Source organism: Ranitomeya imitator, chromosome 3, assembly GCF_032444005.1.
Source record: "Ranitomeya imitator isolate aRanImi1 chromosome 3, aRanImi1.pri, whole genome shotgun sequence".
Classification (NCBI taxonomy): domain Eukaryota; kingdom Metazoa; phylum Chordata; class Amphibia; order Anura; family Dendrobatidae; genus Ranitomeya; species Ranitomeya imitator.
The window spans coordinates 330661164-330687682 of record NC_091284.1 but is presented as its reverse complement, the minus strand read 5'-3'; the positions used below and the strand labels follow the sequence as shown (position 1 = coordinate 330687682).

General features: G+C 43.2%; 1 protein-coding gene across 4 annotated transcripts in view; it reads right to left on the bottom strand.

Moving 5' to 3' along the window:
• The window catches only part of AHDC1 (AT-hook DNA binding motif containing 1), a 155993-nt gene that overhangs the window by 45098 nt on the left and 84376 nt on the right, over positions 1–26519 (bottom strand). For 3 of the 4 annotated variants that reach the window (XR_011319252.1, XR_011319253.1, XR_011319254.1), the window contains exon 4: positions 18834–23626. Coding sequence is in view for 1 of the 4 variants with exons in the window: in XM_069756722.1 (XP_069612823.1) it covers positions 18885–23626 (4742 nt within the window). In the remaining 3 variants the exon portion in view is untranslated. The remainder of the gene's footprint in view (positions 1–18833; positions 23627–26519) is intronic. The other variant, XM_069756722.1, reaches the window with a different exon arrangement.

Here is a 26519-nt window from a genome sequence, read left to right as displayed (position 1 = left end):
CAGCCATAGGTGGCAGGGTTTTCGGGTGTTTGATTCACCCTTTCCTTACCCGCTGGCTGCATGCTGGCTGCAATCTTGCCTTGCGCAGGCGTGTACTATGGAGGACAGAGAATGAACTTCAATCCAATATTGCAGTCAGCATGCAGCCAGCGGGTAAGGAAAGGGTGAATCAAATACCCGAAAACCCCTCCCCTATGGCTGAAGATTGTTCCCTCCAAATTCAGGTGACAGAGTCCCTTTAAAAGCTTCTTCGATTACTAATTTTCTAATACTCTCTCTCCAGAGAAACACCAAGCTTGCGGGCCATTTCCCCATTCAGACACATAAAAGCTGGTCATGAAAATAATGAAATAGGCACACTATCCTTTACAACAAGCTCTATGATCTGTTTCTTAAATGTATCTACTGTCATTGTCACAGTAACTGTCACTGACAAAATATCTTGCAACTGATGGCTGCAAAGTTCTCTGCTCCTTTGTTTGGCTGGAAGAGCTGGGCACTGGTTCTTTGGTTTGGATGCAGTCTTTCTCATCCACTGCTTTCAGTACTTCTAAAGAGACATTTACAGCGCTTTCATCCAGATTAGAAGCTCTGGTAGGAGCATTTTTATCTTTGCCTGAATATGCATTGATCTTGGCTTCACAGCATTTGTTTTCGTCTGGATCATTTGTCATACACTGACAGACATGTTTTCTATCTTGAGTGATGGTGAAATGTTCAAATACAGCTGTTTTAATGTGACGCTTCTTTCACATTCTCAGGTTTATAATTCTGCATTCACAATCCAAATGGCAATTGTTTTTCCTAAAAACAATTGTACAAAATTATTGCCAGGTCGTACAACTGATATAGTGGTCAGTAATACTGTTATTCCTCATGTACTCACAGTTAACTGATGCAAAGTTTGTTGAAAAGATAATACTTCTTACAGTCTTCCTCTTCTGAGTAGCAGCTGTGAGATGCTTGGAAGACGCACACCAAACATCTAGTCTAGAGGAGGAGCTTTACTACTAAGAATTTGCAACACATTTTCACTTTCAGTTTCATACATTGTAAGTAGAGGGGTTGGGGCAGCATGAGGTTAACCAAGTATAAGATTAGATAAGGGCAGTGGAGAACAGTGACACAAGAAGTAAGAACTGTCTCTATCTCCAGCAGAACTGCTTATCACTGTTCATAGTTTGATAGAACATATATATTTGAGTAACATTTATAAAATTCATATGAAAGTTCAATTATGAAATATTAATACATTTATTTTAAAGCTGGAGTCGGGAAATTTCTACTGACTCCGACTCCAACCAAAACTAACTCCAACTCCACAGCCCTGGCAATGCTAACCACTGAGCTGCCATAATCAAGTGAAACACTGAATGATAAACCTGCTTCTTCCAATGGCAAATGGATAAAGGAAAATGAGGGTCACAACTACACTGTCAGCTTCAGTCACAGCATGGCTAATCCCATCTTGGAGTAGTGGAATTTGTAATCAAGGGTTATATCACAGTACATCAGTGTTTCTCAGGTCAAGTACCCCATAGCTAGAAATACAAAAAATAGTACCCTCGAGGAAGCAATAATTTATCAGTGTTGATTGAAAATAGGGGTTCGCTCACACTGTCAGAGGCTGCATTTGTTGCCTACAGTATATCACAAAAGCGAGTACACCCCTGACATTTTTTGTAACTATTTTATTATCTTTTCATGGGATAACACTTAAGATATGACACCTTGATACAGTGTAGTCAGTGTACAGCTTGAATAATAGTGTAAATTTGGTGTGCCCTCTAAATAACTCCTTAGCCATTAAAAAGTGATTTAATAATAGCCAAATTGTGCCTAATTAGCCATTTTCCCTCCCTGATGTCATGCGACTTAGTGTTACCAAGTCTCAGGTGTGAATGCGGAGCAGGTGTGTTAAATTTGGTGTTCTCTCTCTCACCCTCTCTCGTCCTAGTCACAAAGTTCGACATGGGACATCAGGGCAAATAACTCTCCAAGGATCTGAGAAAAAGAATTGTTACTCTAATAAAGACAGCCCAGGCTATAAGAAGATTGCCAACATCCTGAAATGAGCTGCAGCACGATCGTAGAGACCATTCAGAGGTTTAACAAAACAGGTTCCAATCAGAACTGGCATTGCCATGGCTGACCAAAGAGTTTGAGTACACATTCTATGTCATATCCAGAGGCTGTCTTTTCAAAATAGTGTACGAGGTCTGCCAGCAATGCTGCAAAGTTTAAAGGGGTGGATAAGTCTGGTCAGTGCTGAGACCAAATTGATCTGCATGGCTGTCGTCCCAGAAGGATGCCTTTTCTAAAAGGTGATGCACAAGTAAGTCAGCAGTTTGCTGAAGCAGACTAATGACATGGATTACTGGAACCATGTAATGTGGTCTGATAAGACCAAGATAAACTTATTTGGTTCAGATTTTGTCAAGCATGTGTGGCGGCAACCAGGAGAGGAGTACAAAGACAAGTGTGTCTTGCCCACAGTCAAGCATGGTGGTGAGAGTGTCACGATTTGGGGCTGCATGAGTGCTGCCAGCTCTGGTGAGCTACAGATGATTGAGAGAATCATGAATGCCAACATGTACTGTGACATACCGAAGCAGAACATGATCCCCTCCCTCAGGAAACCGGTCCACATGGCAGTATTCCAACACGACAACGACCCCAAACAAACCTTGGAGACAACCAATGGCTTAGTAAAGAAATTGAGGGTAAAGGTGCAGGACTGGTCAAGCACGTCTCCAGACCTATTGAGTTTAGAGGGCACACCAAATTTACTCTGTTCTACAAGCTGTACACTGACTACTTTACATTTTATCAAAGTGCAATATCTTGTTGTGTCATGAAAAGCTATATAAAATATTTACAAAAAAGTGTGCAGGGTGTACTCACTTTTGTGATATACAGTACAGGCCAAAAGTTTGGACACCTTCTCATTTAAAGATTTTTCTGTATTTTCATTACTATGAAAATTGTAAATTCACACTCAAGGCATTAAAACTATGTATTAACACATGGGGAATTACATACGTAACAAAAAAAATGTGAAACAACTGAAAATATGTCTTCTATTCTAGGTTCTTCAAAGTAGCCACCTTTTGTCTTGATGACTGCTTTGCACACTCTTGATGAGCTTCAAGAGGTAGTCACCGGAAATGGTCTTCCAACAATCTTGAAGGAGTTCCCAGAGATGCTTAGCACTTGTTGGCCCTTTTGCCTTCACTCTGCGGTCCAGCTCACTCCAAACCATCTCGATTGGGTTCAGGTCTGGTAACTGTGGAGGCCAAGTCATCTGGCGTAGCACCCCATCACTCTCCTTGGTCAAATAGCCCTTACACAGCCTGGAGGTGTGTTTGGGGTCATTGTCCTGTTGAAAAACAAATGATGGTCCAACTAAACGCACACCGGATGGAATAGCATGCCGCTGCAAGATGCTGTGGTAGCCATGCTGGTTCAGTATGCCTTCAATTTTGAATAAATCCCCAACAGTGTCACCAGCAAAGCACCCCCACACCATCACACCTCCTCCATGCTTCACGGTGGGAATCAGGCATGTAGAGTCCATACGTTCACCTTTTCTGCGTCGCACAAAGACACGGTGGTTGGAACCAAAGATCTCAAATTTGGACTCGTCATCAGACCAAAGCACAGATTTCCACTGGTCTAATGTCCATTCCTTGTGTTCTTTAGCCTAAACAAGTCTCTTATGGGCATGGCACCAGGAGATGGAACAGGATCCTTGATGCAAACAACTGGCTAAGACGATGGTGCAGACAACAAGGATTTGGATTCCTGGACCACGGTGTGAATTACTGGTATGATGGACTCCTCGCCAGAGACGGACTACACCTCAACAAACCTGGGAAACACACATTCGCCAGAAGACTCGCTACACTCATCAGGAGGGCGTTAAACTAGAAGAAGAGGGGACGGGAAGAAAAACATTAGACTCGAACAAAGACGACCCAGGAAAACATACTCAGAAGGGAGGTAAGAACATTTCTAAAACAATCCACAGTGAGGAGATTGGAACAAAACAAAATCCTCTAAACTGCATGCTCGCAAACGCCAGAAGCCTGACAAACAAGATGGAAGAACTAGAAGCAGAAATATCTACAGGTAACTTTGACATAGTGGGAATAACCGAGACATGGTTAGATGAAAGCTATGACTGGGCAGTTAACTTACAGGGTTACAGTCTGTTTAGAAAGGATCGTAAAAATCGGAGAGGAGGAGGGGTTTGTCTCTATGTAAAGTCTTGTCTAAAGTCCACTTTAAGGGAGGATATTAGCGAAGGGAATGAGGATGTCGAGTCCATATGGGTTGAAATTCATGGAGGGAAAAATGGTAACAAAATTCTCATTGGGGTCTGTTACAAACCCCCAAATATAACAGAAAGCATGGAAAGTCTACTTCTAAAGCAGATAGATGAAGCTGCAACCCATAATGAGGTCCTGGTTATGAGGGACTTTAACTACCCGGATATTAACTGGGAAACAGAAACCTGTGAAACCCATAAAGGCAACAGGTTTCTGCTAATAACCAAGAAAAATTATCTTTCACAATTGGTGCAGAATCCAACCAGAGGAGCAGCACTTTTAGACCTAATACTATCTAATAGACCTGACAGAATAACAAATCTGCAGGTGGTTGGGCATTTAGGAAATAGCGACCACAATATTGTGCAGTTTCACCTGTCTTTCACTAGGGGGACTTGTCAGGGAGTCACAAAAACATTGAACTTTAGGAAGGCAAAGTTTGAACAGCTTAGAGATGCCCTTAATCTGGTAGACTGGGACAATATCCTCAGAAATGAGAATACAGATAATAAATGGGAAATGTTTAAGAACATCCTAAATAGGCAGTGTAAGCGGTTTATACCTTGTGGGAATAAAAGGACTAGAAATAGGAAAAACCCAATGTGGCTAAACAAAGAAGTAAGACAGGCAATTAACAGTAAAAAGAAAGCATTTGCACTACTAAAGCAGGATGGCACCATTGAAGCTCTAAAAAACTATAGGGAGAAAAATACTTTATCTAAAAAACTAATTAAAGCTGCCAAAAAGGAAACAGAAGCACATTGCTAAGGAGAGTAAAACTAATCCCAAACTGTTCTTCAACTATATCAATAGTAAAAGAATAAAAACTGAAAATGTAGGCCCCTTAAAAAATAGTGAGGAAAGAATGGTTGTAGATGACGAGGAAAAAGCTAACATATTAAACACCTTCTTCTCCACGGTATTCACGGTGGAAAATGAAATGCTAGGTGAAATCCCAAGAAACAATGAAAACCCTATATTAAGGGTCACCAATCTAACCCAAGAAGAGGTGCGAAACCGGCTAAATAAGATTAAAATAGATAAATCTCCGGGTCCGGATGGCATACACCCACGAGTACTAAGAGAACTAAGTAATGTAATAGATAAACCATTATTTCTTATTTTTAGTGACTCTATAGCGACAGGGTCTGTTCCGCAGGACTGGCGCATAGCAAATGTGGTGCCAATATTCAAAAAGGGCTCTAAAAGTGAACCTGGAAATTATAGGCCAGTAAGTCTAACCTCTATTGTTGGTAAAATATTTGAAGGGTTTCTGAGGGATGTTATTCTGGATTATCTCAATGAGAATAACTGTTTAACTCCATATCAGCATGGGTTTATGAGAAATCGCTCCTGTCAAACCAATCTAATCAGTTTTTATGAAGAGGTAAGCTATAGACTGGACCACGGTGAGTCATTGGACGTGGTATATCTCGATTTTTCCAAAGCGTTTGATACCGTGCCGCACAAGAGGTTGGTACACAAAATGAGAATGCTTGGTCTGGGGGAAAATGTGTGTAAATGGGTTAGTAACTGGCTTAGTGATAGAAAGCAGAGGGTGGTTATAAATGGTATAGTCTCTAACTGGGTCGCTGTGACCAGTGGGGTACCGCAGGGGTCAGTATTGGGACCTGTTCTCTTCAACATATTCATTAATGATCTGGTAGAAGGTTTACACAGTAAAATATCGATATTTGCAGATGATACAAAACTATGTAAAGCAGTTAATACAAGAGAAGATAGTATTCTGCTACAGATGGATCTGGATAAGTTGGAAACTTGGGCTGAAAGGTGGCAGATGAGGTTTAACAATGATAAATGTAAGGTTATACACATGGGAAGAGGGAATCAATATCACCATTACACACTGAACGGGAAACCACTGGGTAAATCTGACAGGGAGAAGGACTTGGGGATCCTAGTTAATGATAAACTTACCTGGAGCAGCCAGTGCCAGGCAGCAGCTGCCAAGGCAAACAGGATCATGGGGTGCATTAAAAGAGGTCTGGATACACATGATGAGAGCATTATACTGCCTCTGTACAAATCCCTAGTTAGACCGCACATGGAGTACTGTGTCCAGTTTTGGGCACCGGTGCTCAGGAAGGATATAATGGAACTAGAGAGAGTACAAAGGAGGGCAACAAAATTAATAAAGGGGATGGGAGAACTACAATACCCAGATAGATTAGCGAAATTAGGATTATTTAGTCTAGAAAAAAGACGACTGAGGGGCGATCTAATAACCATGTATAAGTATATAAGGGGACAATACAAATATCTTGCTGAGGATCTGTTTATACCAAGGAAGGTGACGGGCACAAGGGGGCATTCTTTGCGTCTGGAGGAGAGAAGGTTTTTCCACCAACATAGAAGAGGATTATTTACTGTTAGGGCAGTGAGAATCTGGAATTGCTTGCCTGAGGAGGTGGTGATGGCGAACTCAGTCGAGGGGTTCAAGAGAGGCCTGGATGTCTTCCTGGAGCAGAACAATATTGTATCATACAATTATTAGGTTCTGTAGAAGGACGTAGATCTGGGTATTTATTATGATGGAATATAGGCTGAACTGGATGGACAAATGTCTTTTTTCGGCCTTACTAACTATGTTACTATGTTATGCTTGTTGCCTGCTGCACAAAGTCTCCTCTTAACAGTTGTTGTAGAGATGTGTCTGCTGCTAGAACTCTGTGTGGCATTGACTGGTCTCTAATCTGAGCTGCTGTTAACCTGCAATTTCTGAGGCTGGTGACTCAGATAAACTTATCCTCAGAAGCAGAGGTGATTCTTGGTCCTCCTTTCCTGGGGCGGTCCTCATATGAGCCAGTTTCTTTATAGTGCTTGATGGTTTTTGCAACTGCACTTGGGGACACTTTCAAAGTTTTCCCAATTTTTCGGACTGACTGACCTTCATTTCTTAAAGTAACGATGGCCACTCGTTTTTCTTAGCTGCTTTTTTTTGTGTTAATTCATAGTTTTGATGCCTTCAGTGTGAATTTACAATTTTCATAGTCATGAAAATACAGAAAAATCTTTAAATGAGGTATGTCCAAACTTTTGGTCTGTACTGTACTGTATATCGCAGTTCCTTGAAATCTGACGGGAACAATAACAAATAGTGGCAGGACAGGCTTCCTGACCTGTACATATCTGTGTTTTTTATTTCCACTGTTCTGCTTAGTCATAAGAGCAGAATAGCCAAAATTACAGCAGTCCAAGATCAGTCTCATTATGGACACCAGTGGCGTCTTATGGATTCCATTGACTGTAATGTGGTCAGACAGGTTTCCATCATGTCCATTAACCAAATATTGTCTAGCATTTTTGGCTGGATCTGGAATGGAGCCTTCAGATCTGAATAGAGCTGAAATTGGGTCAAAGCGCAAATGTACCAAAATGTTTATTATAGGGACAGAGCGCTATATACACAAACAAAAACACATGTATTCTGGGATATGGTCACATCATTACACATACATGTAAAATGCATTCTTGTCACAGAAAACTGATGGTGCGAGTGGGCTTGAGGCAGGTCATTTTTTATTTTACAGTGTTTGGAAGAAGCTGGGATAACATTATCTGTGAAATTTCAGCATTGCTCTGTGCACAAAAGATGATCTAATACCTGCTGGTTATTACAAGGCCTTCTTCACCTTTCCCACATTCATGGTTTGAATATGGACCATGTTGCCTGGAGTGGCAGCGAGTCTTGTAGAAATATATATATATATATATCTATATATCTACAAGATGAGTATATATGTGTATATATGAGGTTCTTAAAATTCAGGTCAAGAGAGCACGCAGCCAATGAACCCAGAGTCCATGTGTGAACCCGGTCTTACCAGTGATCTGCTCACAGAGGTTTGCCAGGAGGACATGCTCTTCTCCATCAGACCGCTGGAAACCTGTGACGTCAATGAGCAGTCAAGGGTCTCCATGGCAACAGCCCAAATACAGGAAGGAAGCTTCCTGCAGTTGGGTCTTGTTGCTTGCTCCCTTTTAGCAATGTGTGTTGGCATTTTTTGCGACAGAAAGCTGATCGTTTCAAATTAGAGTGATAGGTGCTGACATACCTGCAATCAATATTGCTGATGAAAAGCTTTTATAGGAACAGTTTTTGGAGTAGTTGTCGCTCCTGTATGCAGAAGCCGCATCTGCAGTAATATACATTAGAAAATCTTTGGAGGGATCTAAAACTCAATGTTTCCCTGTGACATCTCCAAAACCTATGAGATCTCTGTAATTGCAAACAAAGGTTGGCGTACCAAAAATTAAGATGTTTTTCTATTGTATCAAACACTTATTTCATATAATAACATGCACATTAATTATGTAAAAATCCTACAATGTGATTTTCTGTAATTTTTTTTAGATGGTCTTCGTTGAAGTGTACCTACAATGAAAATTAGACCTCTATTCATTGTAGGTGGGAAAACGTGGAAACTAGTCAGTGCCTTAAATATTTATTTCCCTCACAGTATTTCAATGGTAGTTAATGCTATAATATTCAATCGATCAAATCTATAATATGAAATTCAAAACAATATGGTGGAATGTCTGGAGAAATTCCATGTGCATTGCTGAACAAGTCAGCTTCAACTGGGGACTTTTCCTTTCCTGATGAAGCACTTATTCGGCGATACATTTGGATTTTCTACATTGTCATTCCTCCATATTGTTTTGTATTATATAGCGGATTAGGTATAATTTGTATATGCATTTTGATACTGGGATAAAGGTACCTTCACACATAACGATATCGTTGCTTTTTGTGACGTAGCAACGATATCGTTAAGGAAATAGTTATGTGTGACAGCGACCAACGATCAGGCCCCTGCTGGGAGATCGTTGGTCGCTGAACAAAGTCCAGAACTTTATTTCGTCGCTGGATCTCCCGTGGACATCGCTGGATCGGCGTGTGTGACACCGATCCAGCGATGTCTTCACTGGTAACCAGGGTAAATATCGGGTAACTAAGCGCAGGGCCGCGCTTAGTAACCCGATGTTTACCCTGGTTACCAGCGTAAAAGTTAAAAAAAAAAAAACAGTACATACTTACCTACCGCTGTCTGTCCCCGGCGCTGTGCTCTGCATTCCTCCTGTACTGGCTATGAGCGTCGGTCAGCCGGAAAGCAGAGCGGTGACGTCACCGCTCTGCTTTCCGGCCGCTGTGCTCACAGCCAATACAGGAGGAGTGCAGAGCACAGCGCCGGGGACAGACAGCGGTAGGTAAGTATGTAGTGTTTGTTTTTTTTTTTTACTTTTACGCTGGTAAACATCGGGTTACTAAGCGCGGCTCCTCCTCTAGACTAGATGTTTGGTGTGCGTCTTCCAAGCATCTCACAGCTGCTACTCAGAAGAGGAAGACTGTAAGAAGTATTATCTTTTCAACAAACTTTGCATCAGTTAACTGTGAGTACATGAGGAATAACAGTATTACTGACCACTATATCAGTTGTACGACCTGGCAATAATTTTGTACAATTGTTTTTAGGAAAAACAATTGCCATTTGGATTGTGAATGCAGAATTATAAACCTGAGAATGTGAAAGAAGCGTCACATTAAAACAGCTGTATTTGAACATTTCACCATCACTCAAGATAGAAAACATGTCTGTCAGTGTATGACAAATGATCCAGACGAAAACAAATGCTGTGAAGCCAAGATCAATGCATATTCAGGCAAAGATAAAAATGCTCCTACCAGAGCTTCTAATCTGGATGAAAGCGCTGTAAATGTCTCTTTAGAAGTACTGAAAGCAGTGGATGAGAAAGACTGCATCCAAACCAAAGAACCAGTGCCCAGCTCTTCCAGCCAAACAAAGGAGCAGAGAACTTTGCAGCCATCAGTTGCAAGATATTTTGTCAGTGACAGTTACTGTGACAATGACAGTAGATACATTTAAGAGACAGAGTCCCTTTAAAAGCTTCTTCGATTACTAATTTTCTAATACTCTCTCTCTCCAGAGAAACACCAAGCTTGCGGGCCATTTCCCCATTCAGACACATAAAAGCTGGTCATGAAAATAATGAAATAGGCACACTATCCTTTACAACAAGCTCTATGATTATGTTTGGGATCATTTTCTTGTTGGAAGACAAATCTCCGTCCCAGTCTCAGGTCTTTTGCAGACTCCAACAGGTTTTCTTCAAGAATGGTCCTGTATTTGGCTCCATCCATCTTCCCATCAATTTTAACCATTTTCCCTGTCACTGCTGAAGAAAATCAGGCCCAAACCATGATGCTGTCACCACGTTTGACAGTGAGGATAGTGTGTTCAGGGTGATGAGCTGTGTTGCATTTGCGCCAAACATATCGTTTGGCATTGTTGCCAAAAAGTTCGATTTTGGTTTCATCTGACCAGAGCACCTTCTTCCACATGTTTGGTGTGTCTCCCAGGTGGCTTGTTGCAAACATTAAATTACACTTTTTATGGATATCTTTGAGAAATGGCTTTCTGCTTGCCATTCTTCCATAAAGGCCAGATTTGTGCAGTGTACGACTGATTGTTGTCCTATCGACAGACAGTCCCACCTCAGCTGTAGATCTCTGCAGTTCATCCAGAGTGATCATGGGCCTCTTGGCTGCATGTCTTATCAGTCTTCTCCTTGTTTGAGATGAAAGTTTAGAGGGACGGCCGGGTCTTGGTAGATTTGCAGTGGTATGATACTCCTTCCATTTCAATATGATCGCTTACACAGTGCTCCTTGGGAGGTTTAGTTTTGGAAATCATTTTGTATCCAAATCCGGCTTTAAACTTCTTCACAACAGTATCACGGACCTGCCTGTCGTGTTCCTTGGTCTTCATGATGCTCTCTGTGCTTCAAACAGAACCCTGAGACTATCACAGACCAGGTGCATTTATACGGAGACTTGAATACACACAGGTGGATCATATTTATCATCATTAGGCATTTACGACAACATTGGATCATTCAGATATCCACAATGAACTTCTGGAGTGAGTTTTCTGCACTGAAAGTAAAGGGGCTGAATAATATTGCACGCCCCTATTTTCAGTTTTTGAATTTCCACAAAAATGTAAAATAACCAATAAATTTCATTTAACTTCAGAATTGTGTTCCACTTGTTGATTCTTCACCAAAAATTTATATTTGGTATCTTTATGTTTGAAGCATGATATGTGGGAAAAGGTTGAAAAGTTCCAGGGGGCCGAATACGTTCGCAAAGCACTGTATGTATTATTGTGACTTACAGTTATGTGAAGAAGTGATTGCCCCCTTCCTGATTTCATATTTTGCATGTTAGTAACAGTTGCATGTTTCGGATCACCAAACAAATTTGTAATATTAAACAAAGGTAACGCGTAAACACAAAACAGAAAAAAAATATAAACCTACAGGGCCCTGTGTGAAAATGTTATTGCCCCCTAAAGTTAATAACTAGTTGGGTCACCCTTTGCAGCAACAACTGCAATGAAATGTTTCCATTTGCATTGAATCTTTTACAACACTCTGGAGGAATTTTGGCCCACTCATCTTTGCAGAATTGTTGTAATTCAGCCACATTGGAGGGTTTCAGAGAATGAATCGCTTTTTTAATGTCATGCCACAGCACCTCAATCGGATTAAGGTTGACTAGAGTTGAGTGATTTTTTCAAAATTTGGTTCCAATTACGTTTGGCGGCGAATATTGTTTTTGCAATATTCATGGAACACAGCCGAACGTCATTTGAGTCAATGGGAGTAGAAATTACAAAATATGTTCGGAGCCGATCAAACAAATTTGGCACGTATAGGATACCAATATGGCACGAATATGGCAAATTCAGATTCAGCCACCGATTCCAAACATTTGCTCAACTCCAATCAGGACTTTGACTAACCCACTCCAAAGTCTTAATTTTGTTTTTCTTACGCCATTCAGGGGTGGACTTGCTGGTGTGTTTTGGATCATTGTCCTGCTGCATAACCCAGGGGCGCTTCAGCTTGAGGTCACCAACAGATGGCCAGACATTCTTCAGGATTTTTTGGTGGACAGTAGAATTTATGGTTTCATTTACCACAGCAAGTCTTTCAGGTGCTGAAGCAGCAAAACAGTCCCACCATATTTGACTGTTGGTATATGATGTTACATTTCTTACATGCTGTGTTAATTCAACGCTAATGTAATGGGACATACACCTTCCAAAAAGTTCAACTTTTGTCTTGTAGGTCCACAGAGTATTATCCCAAAAGTCTTGGGGATCATCAAGATGCTTTCTGGCAAAACCGAGGTAAGCCTTTATGTTCTTATTGCTTAGCAGTGGTTTTCGTCTTTGGGCAAAAATGGCCTGCATGTCAGAGTTCAGTCTCTTTCTTATGGTGGAGTCAAACACTGACCTTAACTGAGGCCTGTAGTAGTTTGGATGCTGTTGTGGTGTCTTGTGACCTCTTGGATGAGTTGTCACTTCGCTCTTGGGGTAATTTTGGTAGGCCATGTTTTCGTCATTTATAAATAATGCACAGTTAATTTATATTTTAAGGTGAGCGGGGGGGGGGGGGGGGGGGGGGGGGAGAGAAATCACTTTTTCACACAGGGCCCATGTAGGTTTGAATTTATTTTTACCTTAATAAAGAGCTACATTTGAAAACTGCATTTTGTGTTTACTTGTGCCATCTTTGTCTAATATTTAAATTTATTTGGTGACCTGAAACATAAGTGTGATACATGCTAAAAGAACAGGAAATCAGGAAGGGGGCAAACTTTTTCACACAACTGTATGATGGTAACTGATTGCTGCATATGCACATACAAGGTGGCCTATCACTTATAGGTGTGGAGGCCTATATGTTGGTTTACTTTACGTTACAAATTTGTGGGAACATTTTGGAGCCAGCTGTCACATCACAATCCACATGATTTTCCTGCCATGTGTCTAATAGACATACTAAATGTGGTGCGAGACCACCAAGATAATTTTTTGGAGCAAATTGTGCAGGAATTTTGGTTGTATTTAGCGTAGGAAATCTCACCAGGATTTTTCTTTGACTGTTTTGATCATTTTGCTTTATAGTTTAGTGTAGCTTTTGGTAACAGGACAACTGACCAGCCTATATAATATGGTTTGCTTATTTTCTACAGCACATTATGTGATAGATTTTCTTTAAAGGGAACCTGTCACACCCAAAGTCGATGGTGAGGTAAGCTCACCATCATCAGGGGCTTATCTACAGCATTCTGTAATGCTGTAGATAAGCCCCCTGATGGAACCTGAAAGAGGAGAAAAAGAGGTTAGATTATACTCACCCAGGGGTGGTCCCGCTGCAGTCCGGTCAAATGGGTGTCTCAGGTCCGAAACAGCGCCTCCCATCTTCACTCCATGACGTCCTCTTCTGGTCTTCACGCCGTGGCTCCGGCGCAGGCGTACATTGTCTGCCCTGTTGAGGGCAGAGCAAAGTGCTGCAGTGCGCAGGCGCCAGAAAGGTCAGAGAGGCCCGGCGCCTGCGCATTGCAGTACTTTGCTCTTCCCTCAACAGGGCAGACAAAGTACACCTGAGCCGGAGCCGCGGCGTGAAGACCAGAAGAGGACGTCATGGAATGAAGATGGGAGGCGCTGTTCCGGACCGGAGACACCCATCCGAGCAGGACCGCCCCTGGGTGAGTAATCTAACCTCTTTTTCTCCTCTTTCAGGTAACATCGGCGGCTTATCTACAGCATTACAGAATGCTGTAGATAAGCCCCTCATGACGGTGAGCTTACCTCACCATCGATTTTGGGGGTGACAGGTTCCGTTTAAATACACTTCTTAAATAAAGTAACCATTTGCTATCAGCTTTACTTTTATAGAAGCTGTTCTGTAGGTTTACTAAACTGCCAAGAACAGCTTTCAGACTCAATTCAACAGGAGTATGAAAAGAGCAATATCCTCTATCCTACATTGCTAATAATTACATATATGCCTTCTATGCAAAACCCCGAGAAGGTAGTACCTATTTATCACTTGTAAGTTGCGTTACTGACAACATTGGGCTCAAAACAAAACCCATATCGCAGGTCATACGTTAACCTTACAACGGACAGGCCATCTTTAAAAGCAATCTTGCATAGCAAAAAATCTCTCCTAACCTCATGCAATTGCAGGTTATTAAAACCATTTTTGGGATATCGGATACAGATAGAAAATATGGACATGTGCATGAGTCTTTAGGGTACAGAAACTGATGTGGACAGTGATTTAGAATCATTCAGTCTCCATGGCAACATGTAAAAAATAACAGGAAACATGGTCATTAGAAACTCATCACTGCAGCAATCTAATGGTTATCACAACCTGACTTTACATTGGACACCAATTGGATTTCTGTAGGTTTCTTCTGTCAAATCTCCATTCAATGGATAAGGTAAATATAACATTCAAATATCCGGCTGGTCTTCCGGTCTAAAAATAAACTGGCACAAATCCATGTTGTTACCTCTAAGCACTATGGGATGGAAACCAGGGGATGAATTCTGCAGGCAAAAAATAGTCTCCCACTTTAAATATCCAGCTATACACACAGCAAGAAATCATACATAACTCCGTGATTTAAATGTATCTCCTCTTTTGTCACTCCTGTGGCAGAAAACTAGAACATACGGAGCCCTCCCTGTCAGTATCTAGGAGAATCAATGTCATTGAAATGATAGTCCTCCCTAAATTCCTATATGTTCTGCAACATTCAGCCTCTGTAGTCCCACAAAACATCTTTGCCACGATAAACTCCCATTTAGCATCGTTCATATGGGGCTCAAACTGACACTGACCACTCTTCAGCAGCCCAGGGATGAGGCAGGTGTGGCATTCCCAGACTTCTTACACTACTTAGGTGGCCAACTTCGCTTTCTACAACACTGGATAGCAGATAAATATTTGCCTAATTCAGACGCCACCTTACACACTGAGTCTTCAGAGTCTATGGGTGGGGGGTCTTGGAGGCAATAGAGCAATACTCACGCTCCTTCTTGCAATTCACAGAATTGTTTAAGTGTGGAGAGCCACCTAAAGATTTTTCAATTCAGAGACAAAAGCAGAGTCCCCATTGCTCTTCCTAACTACTACATTGCCAAGATGCTCAGTTTTGGTCAAACTTAGAGGGTCAAGACTCTGGCACAGGTATACATCCAGGGTGGTGTTCTTTCCTTCGATCAATGTCAATAGCTCAATCAAGCTAAGGTAAGTATGTAATGTTTGTTTTTTTTACTTTTACGATGGTAACCAGGGTAAACATCGGGTTACTAAGCGCGGCCCTGCGCTTAGTAACCCGATGTTTACCCTGGTTACCAGTGAAGACATCGCTGAATCGGCGTCACACACGCCGATTCAGCGATGTCTGTAGGGAGTCCAGCGACGAAATAAAGTGCTGGACTTTCTGCAGCGACAAACGACATCACAGCAGGATCCTGATCGTTGGTCACTGTCACACTGAACGATATCGCTAGCCAGGATGCTGCAACGTCACAGATCGCTAGCGATATCGTTCAGTGTGAAGGTACCTTAACACATATTCTCTCTCTTGCTTCTGCTTTTCTTCTGAAATGGCGAGGAGAATATTTGACTAGTCCAATGCCCTTCATGTTGAGCAAGTGCAAAATATACAGCTTGATGATGAGACAGACCCCTTACAGCTAGAAGATTTAGGGGAAGAAAGTGACATTGATTCAGAAGATGATGTGGAAGAATGTCCAGATGTGTCTAATACAGATCAAGATGGAGAGAGTGAGGAGGATGCTCAAGACATAGAAACATTACTTTTCTGGTTAGTAAACATTTTTTTTTTTACATCTGATTATGTGTATTTTCATTTATTACATTCCTATTAAAGGTAACTGATCACTTTTAGAGCATTGAAATTTTAAAAAAAGGAAAATATAGCCAATTTTCTAGCCTGTGCCGGACAGGCGCAACGCCCCTAAACTCGTTATGAAACATATTGCCCCTGACGAAGGGTTAAAGAGAATTTGCCAGTATTATCAACCCTCCCAAGTCATCCAAATTAGCAATCGAGTTATAGGAAACTGTATAAAATGATACCTTGTTATTGGTGATCCGATGTCTTATTCCAGAGAAATCCACATTTTTCTTATTTGCAAATGAGATGTTCAAGGCTATGGGCTGAACACTGATCTTCATGAGATTCTGCCTTTCCATTTTAAATAAGGCTACTTTCACACTAGCGTCGGCCTGTCGCAGTGCGTTGGGCCGACGCATCCTGTGACAACGCAGCACAACAGGGGCAGCTGATGCATTATTACAACGCATCCGCTGCCCCATTGTGAGTTGCGGGGAGGAGGGGGCGGAGTTCCGGCCACGCATGCGCGGTCGGAAATGGTGGACACGACGCACAAAAAACCATTACATGTAACGTTTTTTGTTCCGAAGGTCCGCCACAAAACGACGCAACCGTCACACGACGGTTGCGACGTGTGGCAAAGAGAAAAAAGTGGGCAAGATGCGCGACGCATTGCGACGTGCGTCGTACGACGCTAGTGTGAAAGTAGCCTAAAAGGGGGAGTAACCAGTGTGATATGTAATGGCTGCTCTCCGCAGAGCTATGAGTGATTATACCAGACTCATCTGCAGGTTCCATTTAGCTTCCATCTCACAGGCAGACAGGGTTGCAATAGTGTTGAAGCACAGCAGGGCTGTGAGCAGCTAACGTGATTGTTATAAAACAACTAGATGGTGGCCCGATTCTAACGCATCGGGTATTCTAGAATATGCATGTCCACGTAGTATATTGCCCAGCCACGTAGTATATTGCCCAGCCACTTGGTATATTGCCCAGCCACGTAGTATATTGCCCAGCCACGTAGTATATTGCCCAGCCACGTAGTATATTGCCCAGCCACGTAGTATATTGCACAGCCACGTAGCATACAGCACAGAGCCACATAGTATACAGCACAGACACGTAGTATATTGCCAAGCCACATAAGTAACAGGTCAAAAAATAAAAAATAAACATATACTCACCATCCGAAGGCCCCTTGTAGTCCTGTCGCCTGTGTGTGGTGCACGCGGCAGATTCCGGTCCCAGTGTTGATATGAGCGCAGGACCTGTGATGACGTTGCGGTCACATGACCGTGACGTCATGGCAGGTCCTTCTTGCATAGCATCGTTAGCACCGGAACCTGCCGCTTGCACTGCCGAGGACAGGACGCCATGTCGGAGGGTGAGAATAACTTTTTATTATTATTATTTGTAACATTAGATCGTTTTACTATTGATGCTGCATACTACGCATCATCAATAGTAAAAGTTGGTCACACAGGGTTAATAGCTGCATAACCGGAGTGCGTTACACCGCGCTCCGGTAACGCTGGCATTAACCCTGTGTGAGGGCTGACTGGATGACTGGAGGGGAATATGGAGCGGGCACTGACTGCGGGGAGGAAAGAGCGGCCATATTGCCGCCGGACTGTGGCGTCGCTGATTGGTTGTGGCAATGGTCGTGGGCGTTTTGCCACCAATCAGCGACTTGGATTCCATGACAGACAGAGGCCGCGACCAATGAATATCCGTGACAGAAAGACAGAAGGAAAGACAAAGAAGGAAGTGACCCTTAGACAACTATATAGTAGAAGTTCAGTTTTACTGTTCTGTTATACGTCTCACACTGGTAACTCCCTCTTTCATGAAAACTAAGCTCTGTTTGCAGATTCTCATTCAGATCGGTGTCCTCTCCATAGCCTGAACAGTTCATTTACATAGAAGAAAAACGAGGATTTCTCTGGAATAAGACATTGGATCATAGATATCAATGTATCATTGTATTCAGCTTCCTATAACCTACATGCCCATACAGACTGCTTAGGAGGGTTGATCCTACTGATTTCCTTTAAAGAGCTATGGAAAGCCCCATTCTATATGGGACTGCTAGAGATAGCTAATGAGGAGCAGCTTTTCTGGGAGGTCAGATGGAAAATCCACAGCCACCACTCCATTCTGACGTGGTATTTTATAGCGCCAAACTGGAGACAACTTTCTGATTGTTAGACGGGAGGACTCCACGTTATTACACCTATCCTGTGAACAAGTGAAAACTTTCAATGTTGAGAGTAAACATGCAAATACTGATTTTGCATTTAGAAGTATTATAATACGCGCAAAATATGCCTGTAAAAGGTTTGTTTAAAGAGGTTATGTAATTAGGCTCTGTACACATCAGAATGCCAAAACAGATCTGGATACACCACCTCACAAAGTAGCACCGCATGCTGCACTATTTTGTCCAGTAAAATGGAAGACACTAAGGCAAACCATTGGGCCCCAATACAGTCAGTTGGGTCCATCAATTACCATTGATGTCCATCAAGTGACATATCCAGGACTGCAGCTTAACAAAGATGTGCACACAGCCTTAGTTGCAGAGTATAGAAAACAGTAGATGGCTTCCAAAGGTAACTAAAAATGAAAAAAATTACTCTAGGCTAGTAAAAATGTGAGTCAGTGGTAAAAAGGTAACCAAACATGCTTAAGGTTTAGCAAGATAAACTTTCTTATTATAGTCTCACCTCACCCCTTTGTCTGCGCTGCTCCTGATGACTCTGGACATGTCACTCCCCCTAGAGGGATGTGACTGTGAAGTTGTCTTCGGGGATGTTCTCGGGTCCCAGGAAGCCACCCTTCAGATTTGGGGGCGACAGAACTGGGGGACCCTGGGGAGGAAAGGCAGGGTAACGATAGGAATCCTGGAGCTGCACCATTGAGTCTCTTTGCACCGGGGAATGGGTAATATCGTTGAGCAAAGGGCATGGATATGATGGTCTATGGTGCCCCCTTACCATCTCCAGCGTCTCTTTGTCTCTCTTGGGGCTTGGTATGTGAGGGCTCAGACAAGATACTCCCTCTCCCCGCCTACCCATGAAGTCTGAAAGTAACCCACCCTTTCCATCATAGGGGGGACTGCGGGGTGGGTACCAGTAGCCAGCATTCTTACAGCTGGGAGGGTCATAACGGTGATGTGTTGATGGCTGGGGAGTCAGCTGCTCCCTGCAAGAGGGCAAGTGGGGAGGGATGCTATGTTTAAGGGGATCACAAGATGAGTGGGGAGGCGGCACAAGCTTTCTTCCCTCTCCCGGCCGTAGCTCAAGAGTAGGCGAGCAATTAGGGGAAAAAGGAGAGTCTTGTAGTGGGTGATCATATCCCAGGCCAGGTGGTGGGGGCGGAGGAGGATGAGGTGCACCAGTACTGGTGTTGCCAACTGTAGGAAGATGGGGAAAGTGTTTACCAGGATCAAGTTCTGAAGACGGAGGGCCCAGCCCAGGAGAGTCACTCTGGAAACCAAATGTGCCATCAGAAGGGGTAGATGGGTTCATGGAATAAGGTCCAGAGAAATCACATGTAGGATCCCTCTCACCCACCCCATACGCCCGCGAGAGGGAGGGCAGAGGGGACATGCTGCTGTCCCCACTATAGCAATCCAGTCCTAAGTCAGAGGTGTCCTGAAAGAGGGAAGTGACTGAGGAAGCAGGTGGTGGAGCAGGTGGTTTGGGTGAAAATTTGGCTTTGCCTGAACCTCTCTCTTTCTTGGTGGCTGCACAGCTACCACCTCGTCCTCCTCTTGGACCTCTGGGGCCTCCACCTCTCTTAGTTGGAAAACCTGCTGGTGGAGCAGCAGCTGATGATGAGGAAGAAGATGGGGAGGATGATGAGAAGCCTAGGTGATGGTGTTGTTGGTGTGATTGTTCAAATAGCTCGGCTTTCTTCCTGCGCCCTCTGCCAGGTTTAGCAGAGTGATGAAAGAGAACAGTCTGGTTCCAACTGTATCCTGGGGCAGATGATGTGTCATTCCAGTCCATCATTAACTTTTCAAGGCTGGAGAGACTTGACTGACCTTCACTGGAAGAGGCTTCACTGTTGGCCCTACGATAACCAGCACTAGGCTGTGTGTACTGTGTGCTGTCAGAAGAGGATTCTGAAATGTTGTCAGTATTTTGCTTGGCCTTCTGTGGCGTATAATTACTAATGTCCAAGATAACATTGGATTCTGTCATATGGCAATCAAACCCAGGTCCATAAAGCTGCCCAAAACTCTCATTACCCCAATCGGGGTGGCTGTAACCTTGTCGAAATCCCCACTGACCAGCACCTACAGACCCAGTAAAGTTGCGATTATTCTCACTAGGAAACATTGGACCACAGACTTTGGGCATTATATACCCAGCTGGTGAAGAGGTGCTTGAACGACTTTCACTTCTAAGTGGTGGGAATGGTGGCAACTCTGATGTGCTGAAAAAGGGAGTTTTAGCAGTGTTTGTAGCTGTGCCTGCTGATAATTGTTGTTGCTGGCTGAAACTTGTGCTACTATGGGCACTGCCTGGTGATGAAGGAAGGCTATTGCCTCCACCACTGAAGGAAAAGCTGCAATCCTTATTACCTAAACAGTCAGAAGGAACTGTGTACTGTTTGTTTGGTGCAAATAAACCATGGCTAGGCAAATTCTGTCCACTAGAAGCAGAAAAGCCTCCAAACTGGCCAAAGCTTCCAGCATTTTGGGAGTTGGGAGAGCGTGAGAGCAGCTTTTGAAAGGCATCTGAACCACGGCATTCTTGTTGAGAAAGACAGCCAAAATTTGCATTTCCACGGTTTTGGGGGAAAGGTTGTCTGGTAGCTGTTGAACTTTGGTATAGTGATTCTTGGGTACCAGATTTTGCACCACGTGAATTGGAATAGGGCTGGAGTGCCCTTGGGTTTGGGGAGGCAGATGACCCAGAGAACGCAGATGCAGATTTTCTTGCTCCCTGTCTCTGAGCAGCAGAAGCAAAATCGACAAGATCTGAGGAGTCATCTGAGTCCAGAAGAGATCGAAAATAGCCAGTAAAAAGCCCATGATGATCTTGTCCTCCACTTTCAGCCTGAGACAAAGAAGAACCTGTTCCAGTATAATAACTTGGACGGGAGGGTGATCCACTATGCAAGGCAGAAAAGCCTCTGTGCTCAGGTCCTTGGTAATTACAGTGTCTGCCACTTGACTGACCGTGGGATGCCTGTGTCATCCATGGCCCACCTTTCCCTTCGCTTCCCCAGTCTGACATGCCTTGATATCCTAAACCGGGATCTCCTCCCATTTCACCAAGCAAAGCACCATTTTTTCGAGATCTTCTCTTGCGTTTGGGTTTTGCATTAGGATCTGGTTCTGCCTTAGGCTGTCTACGTTTTCTTGGTTTCAAAGGGTCAACAGGTCTTGGCTTTGATTTTTTCTTTCCAATCCCTTCAAAAAAGTCACTAAATGAACAGCGAGATAGTTCTGCATTATGACTATTGCATGCACCTCGACGGCCAGGCCCTCCCCCACGTCCACCTCTCCTCCGATAACCCTGGACTCTGTGTAGAAATTGTGAGATATTATGAGTTTCAGGAGCCTGGTGTACTGAATCAGGGAGTGTAGGTGTCCAACATCGAGGTGGAGAAGTCCGTCCAGCTCCTTGATTCTGACGATTCAGAAAAGCAAGCTTAGCTAGAACATCACTGTATTCAGACTTGCTGTCATTGGTGTCAGCTACATAGGAAGGTTGTGGGGATGCCAATTTTTGCTTTCTTCTCCTCCTTTTTTTCACAAATTCTCCATCAGAAACTTGTGGGGCCGGCAAGGGAGTTGGTGGAGGTGGTAAAGAGGTTTCCATAGGTAGGGGCTGAGGCAACATTGGTGGGGTTTCTCTAGCCAGAACCAGGTTTTTGGGTGGCCGTCCTCTTCTCCTCTTTAGGATAATTGGAAGCTCACCAGGTGGGAAAACCATTACAACATTTCGTCCATTGTTTTTCATCTTTAGTAGAGAGGTGGGACCAGGGCCTGTACCACCAATCAGTTCTCCTCCTTCAACACTAAGAGTACTACTAAATGACGATACTTTATAGCTTGTTTTAGTTCTCCTTCCAATGGGCATTGGGATTCTGGCAATACGCACCACCATCTTGCGCATACCCCTGCGTTTTGGTTTTTGTGGTGGGCCCTGCTCCTTATTTACTTCAACATCAGAGGTTTTTTGATTAAGAGACGGAAATGGAAAAACAGAGTTTTGTTCATGAGTTCGATATGCTCTAGGCTCCTCTGATGTTCGGTGGTAAGGAGGCATGACATAAGCACGAGAAAGGCTTTCTGAAGCTCGAGGTCTTCCAGGTCGTCTTCTACGGCCCCTGCCAGGTCTATCCCCCCTACGGCCTCTGAGACCGAATCTGTGGCCTCCACGAGCAGAAAAAGGGGTTCGTCTGAGGGTTTCTGATGTTTGAGAAAAAAGAGGTAACATCCAGGGCATTTCTTCCATTATTGGCTCTACCATAGCTTCCCTTTCTTTGTACTTGGACAACCTTTTTCTACACTGCTCTACTCTACTTTCATCATCCGATGACTGCCCTTCATCTTTAACACTTAAATTTATTTCCTGATTTGCATGTGCATTACCTGGTCCCTCGCCAGATTTTACCTTCTCATCTTCCTTTATTATTTTTACTCTTAATTCATCTTCCTGCTCATCTGATGATTCTTCAGGCTTACTATCAATCTGATCCTCCCCAGATTCCTCTTCCTGTTTATTTTTTTCCTGCTCATCACCTGATGATTCCTCTGCTTGTTTTTTCTCTTGCCTAAAACCCTCAGATTGCTTACTTTGCTCTTGTTCTTCACAAGACTCATCTTCCTGCTTATTTTCTTCCTGCTCCTCCCCAGATTCTTCAATGTCATGCCTATCATAGCCCTCCTCATCTCCTGATGACTCTTCTTTATTTAAATTTGTGTGCCTTGTTCGGTTTTTATTTGCACTGTCCTCCCAATTTTGACTGTCTAAGTTTTCCTGTTCGCTTTCCTGCATACTTATTGTTGGTTCTGGCTCCATCCAAGCAAGTGCTGCTAACTCTCTAAGAACATTGGAACTGGCAGATTCACTTGAGTCTGGATTGGGCGACACAGGGCTTGGCTCCTTAGTGTCAACTGATTCGGATTGCTTTTCTTCTGGGCTCCGCAGTCCACATGCAAGGCTCTGAGAAGAAAAGAAGCTGTACTGTAATCCTGGCTCTACATCTTCATTCTCTGATGGAGGGCTAACAACATGAGTATAATCAAGACGAACACCACTGGTTCGTAGGTCACTGGAAAGTTGGCTAAGGTCCTTCATAATATCCATCAAACGAACAACTGGCTGTAGATTGACACGACCATTGCCACATTTGCTTTTAAGTAGAGCAATGATTCCATCAACACCTAGCTTTGCAGTTCCTGTGGACGAACGACAGAAGGATTTGTTTGAACAGCCACAAGTATGCTGAGATGGGATATCTTCTTCTTGATGTTCAAGTTGGATAGACGTAGAATCTGAAAAAGAAACTTAGATTAGTATAGAAATCTAGTGTCATGAAACACACAAATTGAGGAGTACAGTTTTTTTCCTACAGTCTAACAAAAAGTTTGTTACGGTAACTTATTTACCCCAGCCAGCCCCTTTATCACCTATTCACATTTTAAGCAATAACTTGTTGATCGGCAGGGGTTCGATGGCTGGGACCTTCACTGATAAGCAGAACAGGGCTTATTTATTCCCATTAGAATGAAGTAGCAATGAACATGCTTGAGCACCTCTCCATGCATTCTGTTTTTTTCCAGGAGCTCCATAGAAAAAAAAAAATGGAATGGAGTTCGGCCACAGGGTTTATGCCAGTTCCAGCAGTCTGACAACCATTGATCATCAACTTATCACCTAACCTGTGAACAGGCGATAACTTAATTCCATTGGACAATTATCTTTAAAGGACAAGAAATATGCGCTCAAAATGTAAAAATCTCAGCAATTCCTCTCAATCTCTGCATTTTCCTCTATACCATTTCATTTCATTTCATTTTACAGCTAAAACAAAGGAGTATGTGAAATAGTCTTTTGTGGAGCTTAGGAATGTCCTCTCTTACAGGGTAAGTTCACACAGGGCGTTTTTGAAGCTTTTTTTATGCTAATTTTCAGCTGCTTTTTTACAGTACCAGCAAAGCCTATGAGATTTCAGAAATCTCATGCACACACTGTTTGTGTGATCAGTATTTTGTGCTTTGCTGCATTTTTTTGGACATAGAGCATGTCACTTCTTTCAGCGTTTTTGCTGCGCATTTTCAGCGTTTTCGACCCAATGACCTGAATGGGTGTTGAAAAAAAAAAACGCTGCAAAAACGCAGGTATCATTATTTGCTGCTGAAAATGCAAGGGCATTAGCATGGACAAAAAAAACCGCACCAAATACGCAAAGCCCCAAAAACGCACCTAACCCTGCGTTTTTGACGCAGCTTCTTTCCTGCCAAGATGATCAGGTTTTGCTGCATAAAAAAAGCAGCAAAAACGTCCTGTGTGAACTTACCTTACTGCCAAACAACTGCCTGCAACAGAAAATTGCCCTGCTGTGCCCTGACTGCAGTGAGACCTAGCATAACAATGCACTTAAGAGGAACCTGACATGTTATACATTCTGCCCAAACCGTGGGGAGCATGTATTAGGTATTAGCTGTGCGATCACAGCCATGTATTTTTGACCCTGAAACGCTGCGGCGTTTCAGAAATACATACTTTTAATAGCTGCCGGACAGAGGTACACTGTGCACTAGTCGTATAGGCTGGTCACCAACAGCTTTTCTCCACCCGCTGACAGTGACTGACACTTCTCTGCCTACATGGGCATAGTTATTAACAGTGTAGGTTTTTTTTTTTCTTAACTGCCGCTGCATTATAGGGTCAAGCATACATGGCTGGGATCCTACAACCAGTGCCGGATACATGGTGCCCACGGTTTGGTAGCATGCATCACCTGTCAGGTTCAATTTATTTTCTAGATATTGTGCTTCATGAAGTGGAACCTGCTTTAGATTCATTCAATTTCTGCAAGGTAAGTTTTACTATGAAACACTGCTGAATTTCAGAGAAAATAGTTTGAAGAGCTGGCCGAGGACTAGAAGATACCCGACTAGTATTAGTGCAGTCTCTGGCAGTATTTGCCTCACCCCATGCAGTTGATTGAGAGGGACCTGTCAATCAACCAAAACATTTTTTTTTTTTTTTTTTTTAAATCTATGTTAACCCCTTAACGAAATTCGATATTAATTTTAAAAGGGTATAGTGCCACCCAGAGTCCGAAAATCTCTAGTGTCTCAGCTATCGGGGGTAGCAGAGACTCTGGAGACCACGATCAGTGTGATTTTCCGGTCTATGATCACGTGATTGCAGTTATTTAATGAATAACGGCAATCAAGTACAGAAAAAAAATATATGTGTTTACATTCCCTGGCTCATAGCTTCGTCTTTAACCCCTTAATCCCATATGACGTACTATCCCGTCCAGGTGACCTGGGACTTAATTCCCATGGACGGGATAGTACGTCATATGCGATCGGCCGCGCTCACGGGGGGAGCGCGGCCGATCGCGGCCGGGTGTCAGCTGCCTATCGCAGCTGACATCCGGCACTATGTGCCAGGAGCGGTCACGGACCGCTCCCGGCACATTAACCCCCGGCACACCGCGATCAAAGATGATCGCGGTGTGCCGGCGGTGCAGGGAAGCATCGCGCAGGGAGGGGGCTCCCTGCGGGCTTCCCTGAGACGATCGGTACACGGTGATGTGCTCACCGTGTACCGAGCGTCTTCTCCCTGCAGTCCCCGGATCCAAAATGGCCGCCGGGCTGCATCCGGGTCCTGCAGGGAGCACTTCCGGGTCAGGATCAGGCTGCAGCTGCAGCTCTAATCCTGCCCGGCTGTATGTCAGATCACCGATCTGATAGAGTGCTGTGCACACTGTCAGATCGGTGATCTGTGATGTCCCCCCCCTGGGACAAAGTGAAAAAGTAAAAAAAAAAATTTCCACACTTGTAAAAAAAAAATAAAAAAAAAATTCCTAAATAAAGCAGAAAAAAAAAAATATTATTCCCATAAATACATTTCTTTACATAAAAAAAAAACAAAAAAACAATAAAAGTACACATATTTAGTATCGCCGCGTCCGTAACGACCCGACCTATAAAACTGGCCCACTAGTTAACCCCTTCAGTGAACACCGTAAGAAAAAAAAAAAAAAAACGAGCCAAAAAACAACGCTTTATTATCATAACGCTGAACAAAGAGTGGAATAACACGCGTTCAAAAAGACGGATATAAATAACCATGTTACCTCTGAAAACGTCATCTTGTCCCGCAAAAAACGAGCCGCCATATAGCATCATAACCAAAAAAATAAAAAAG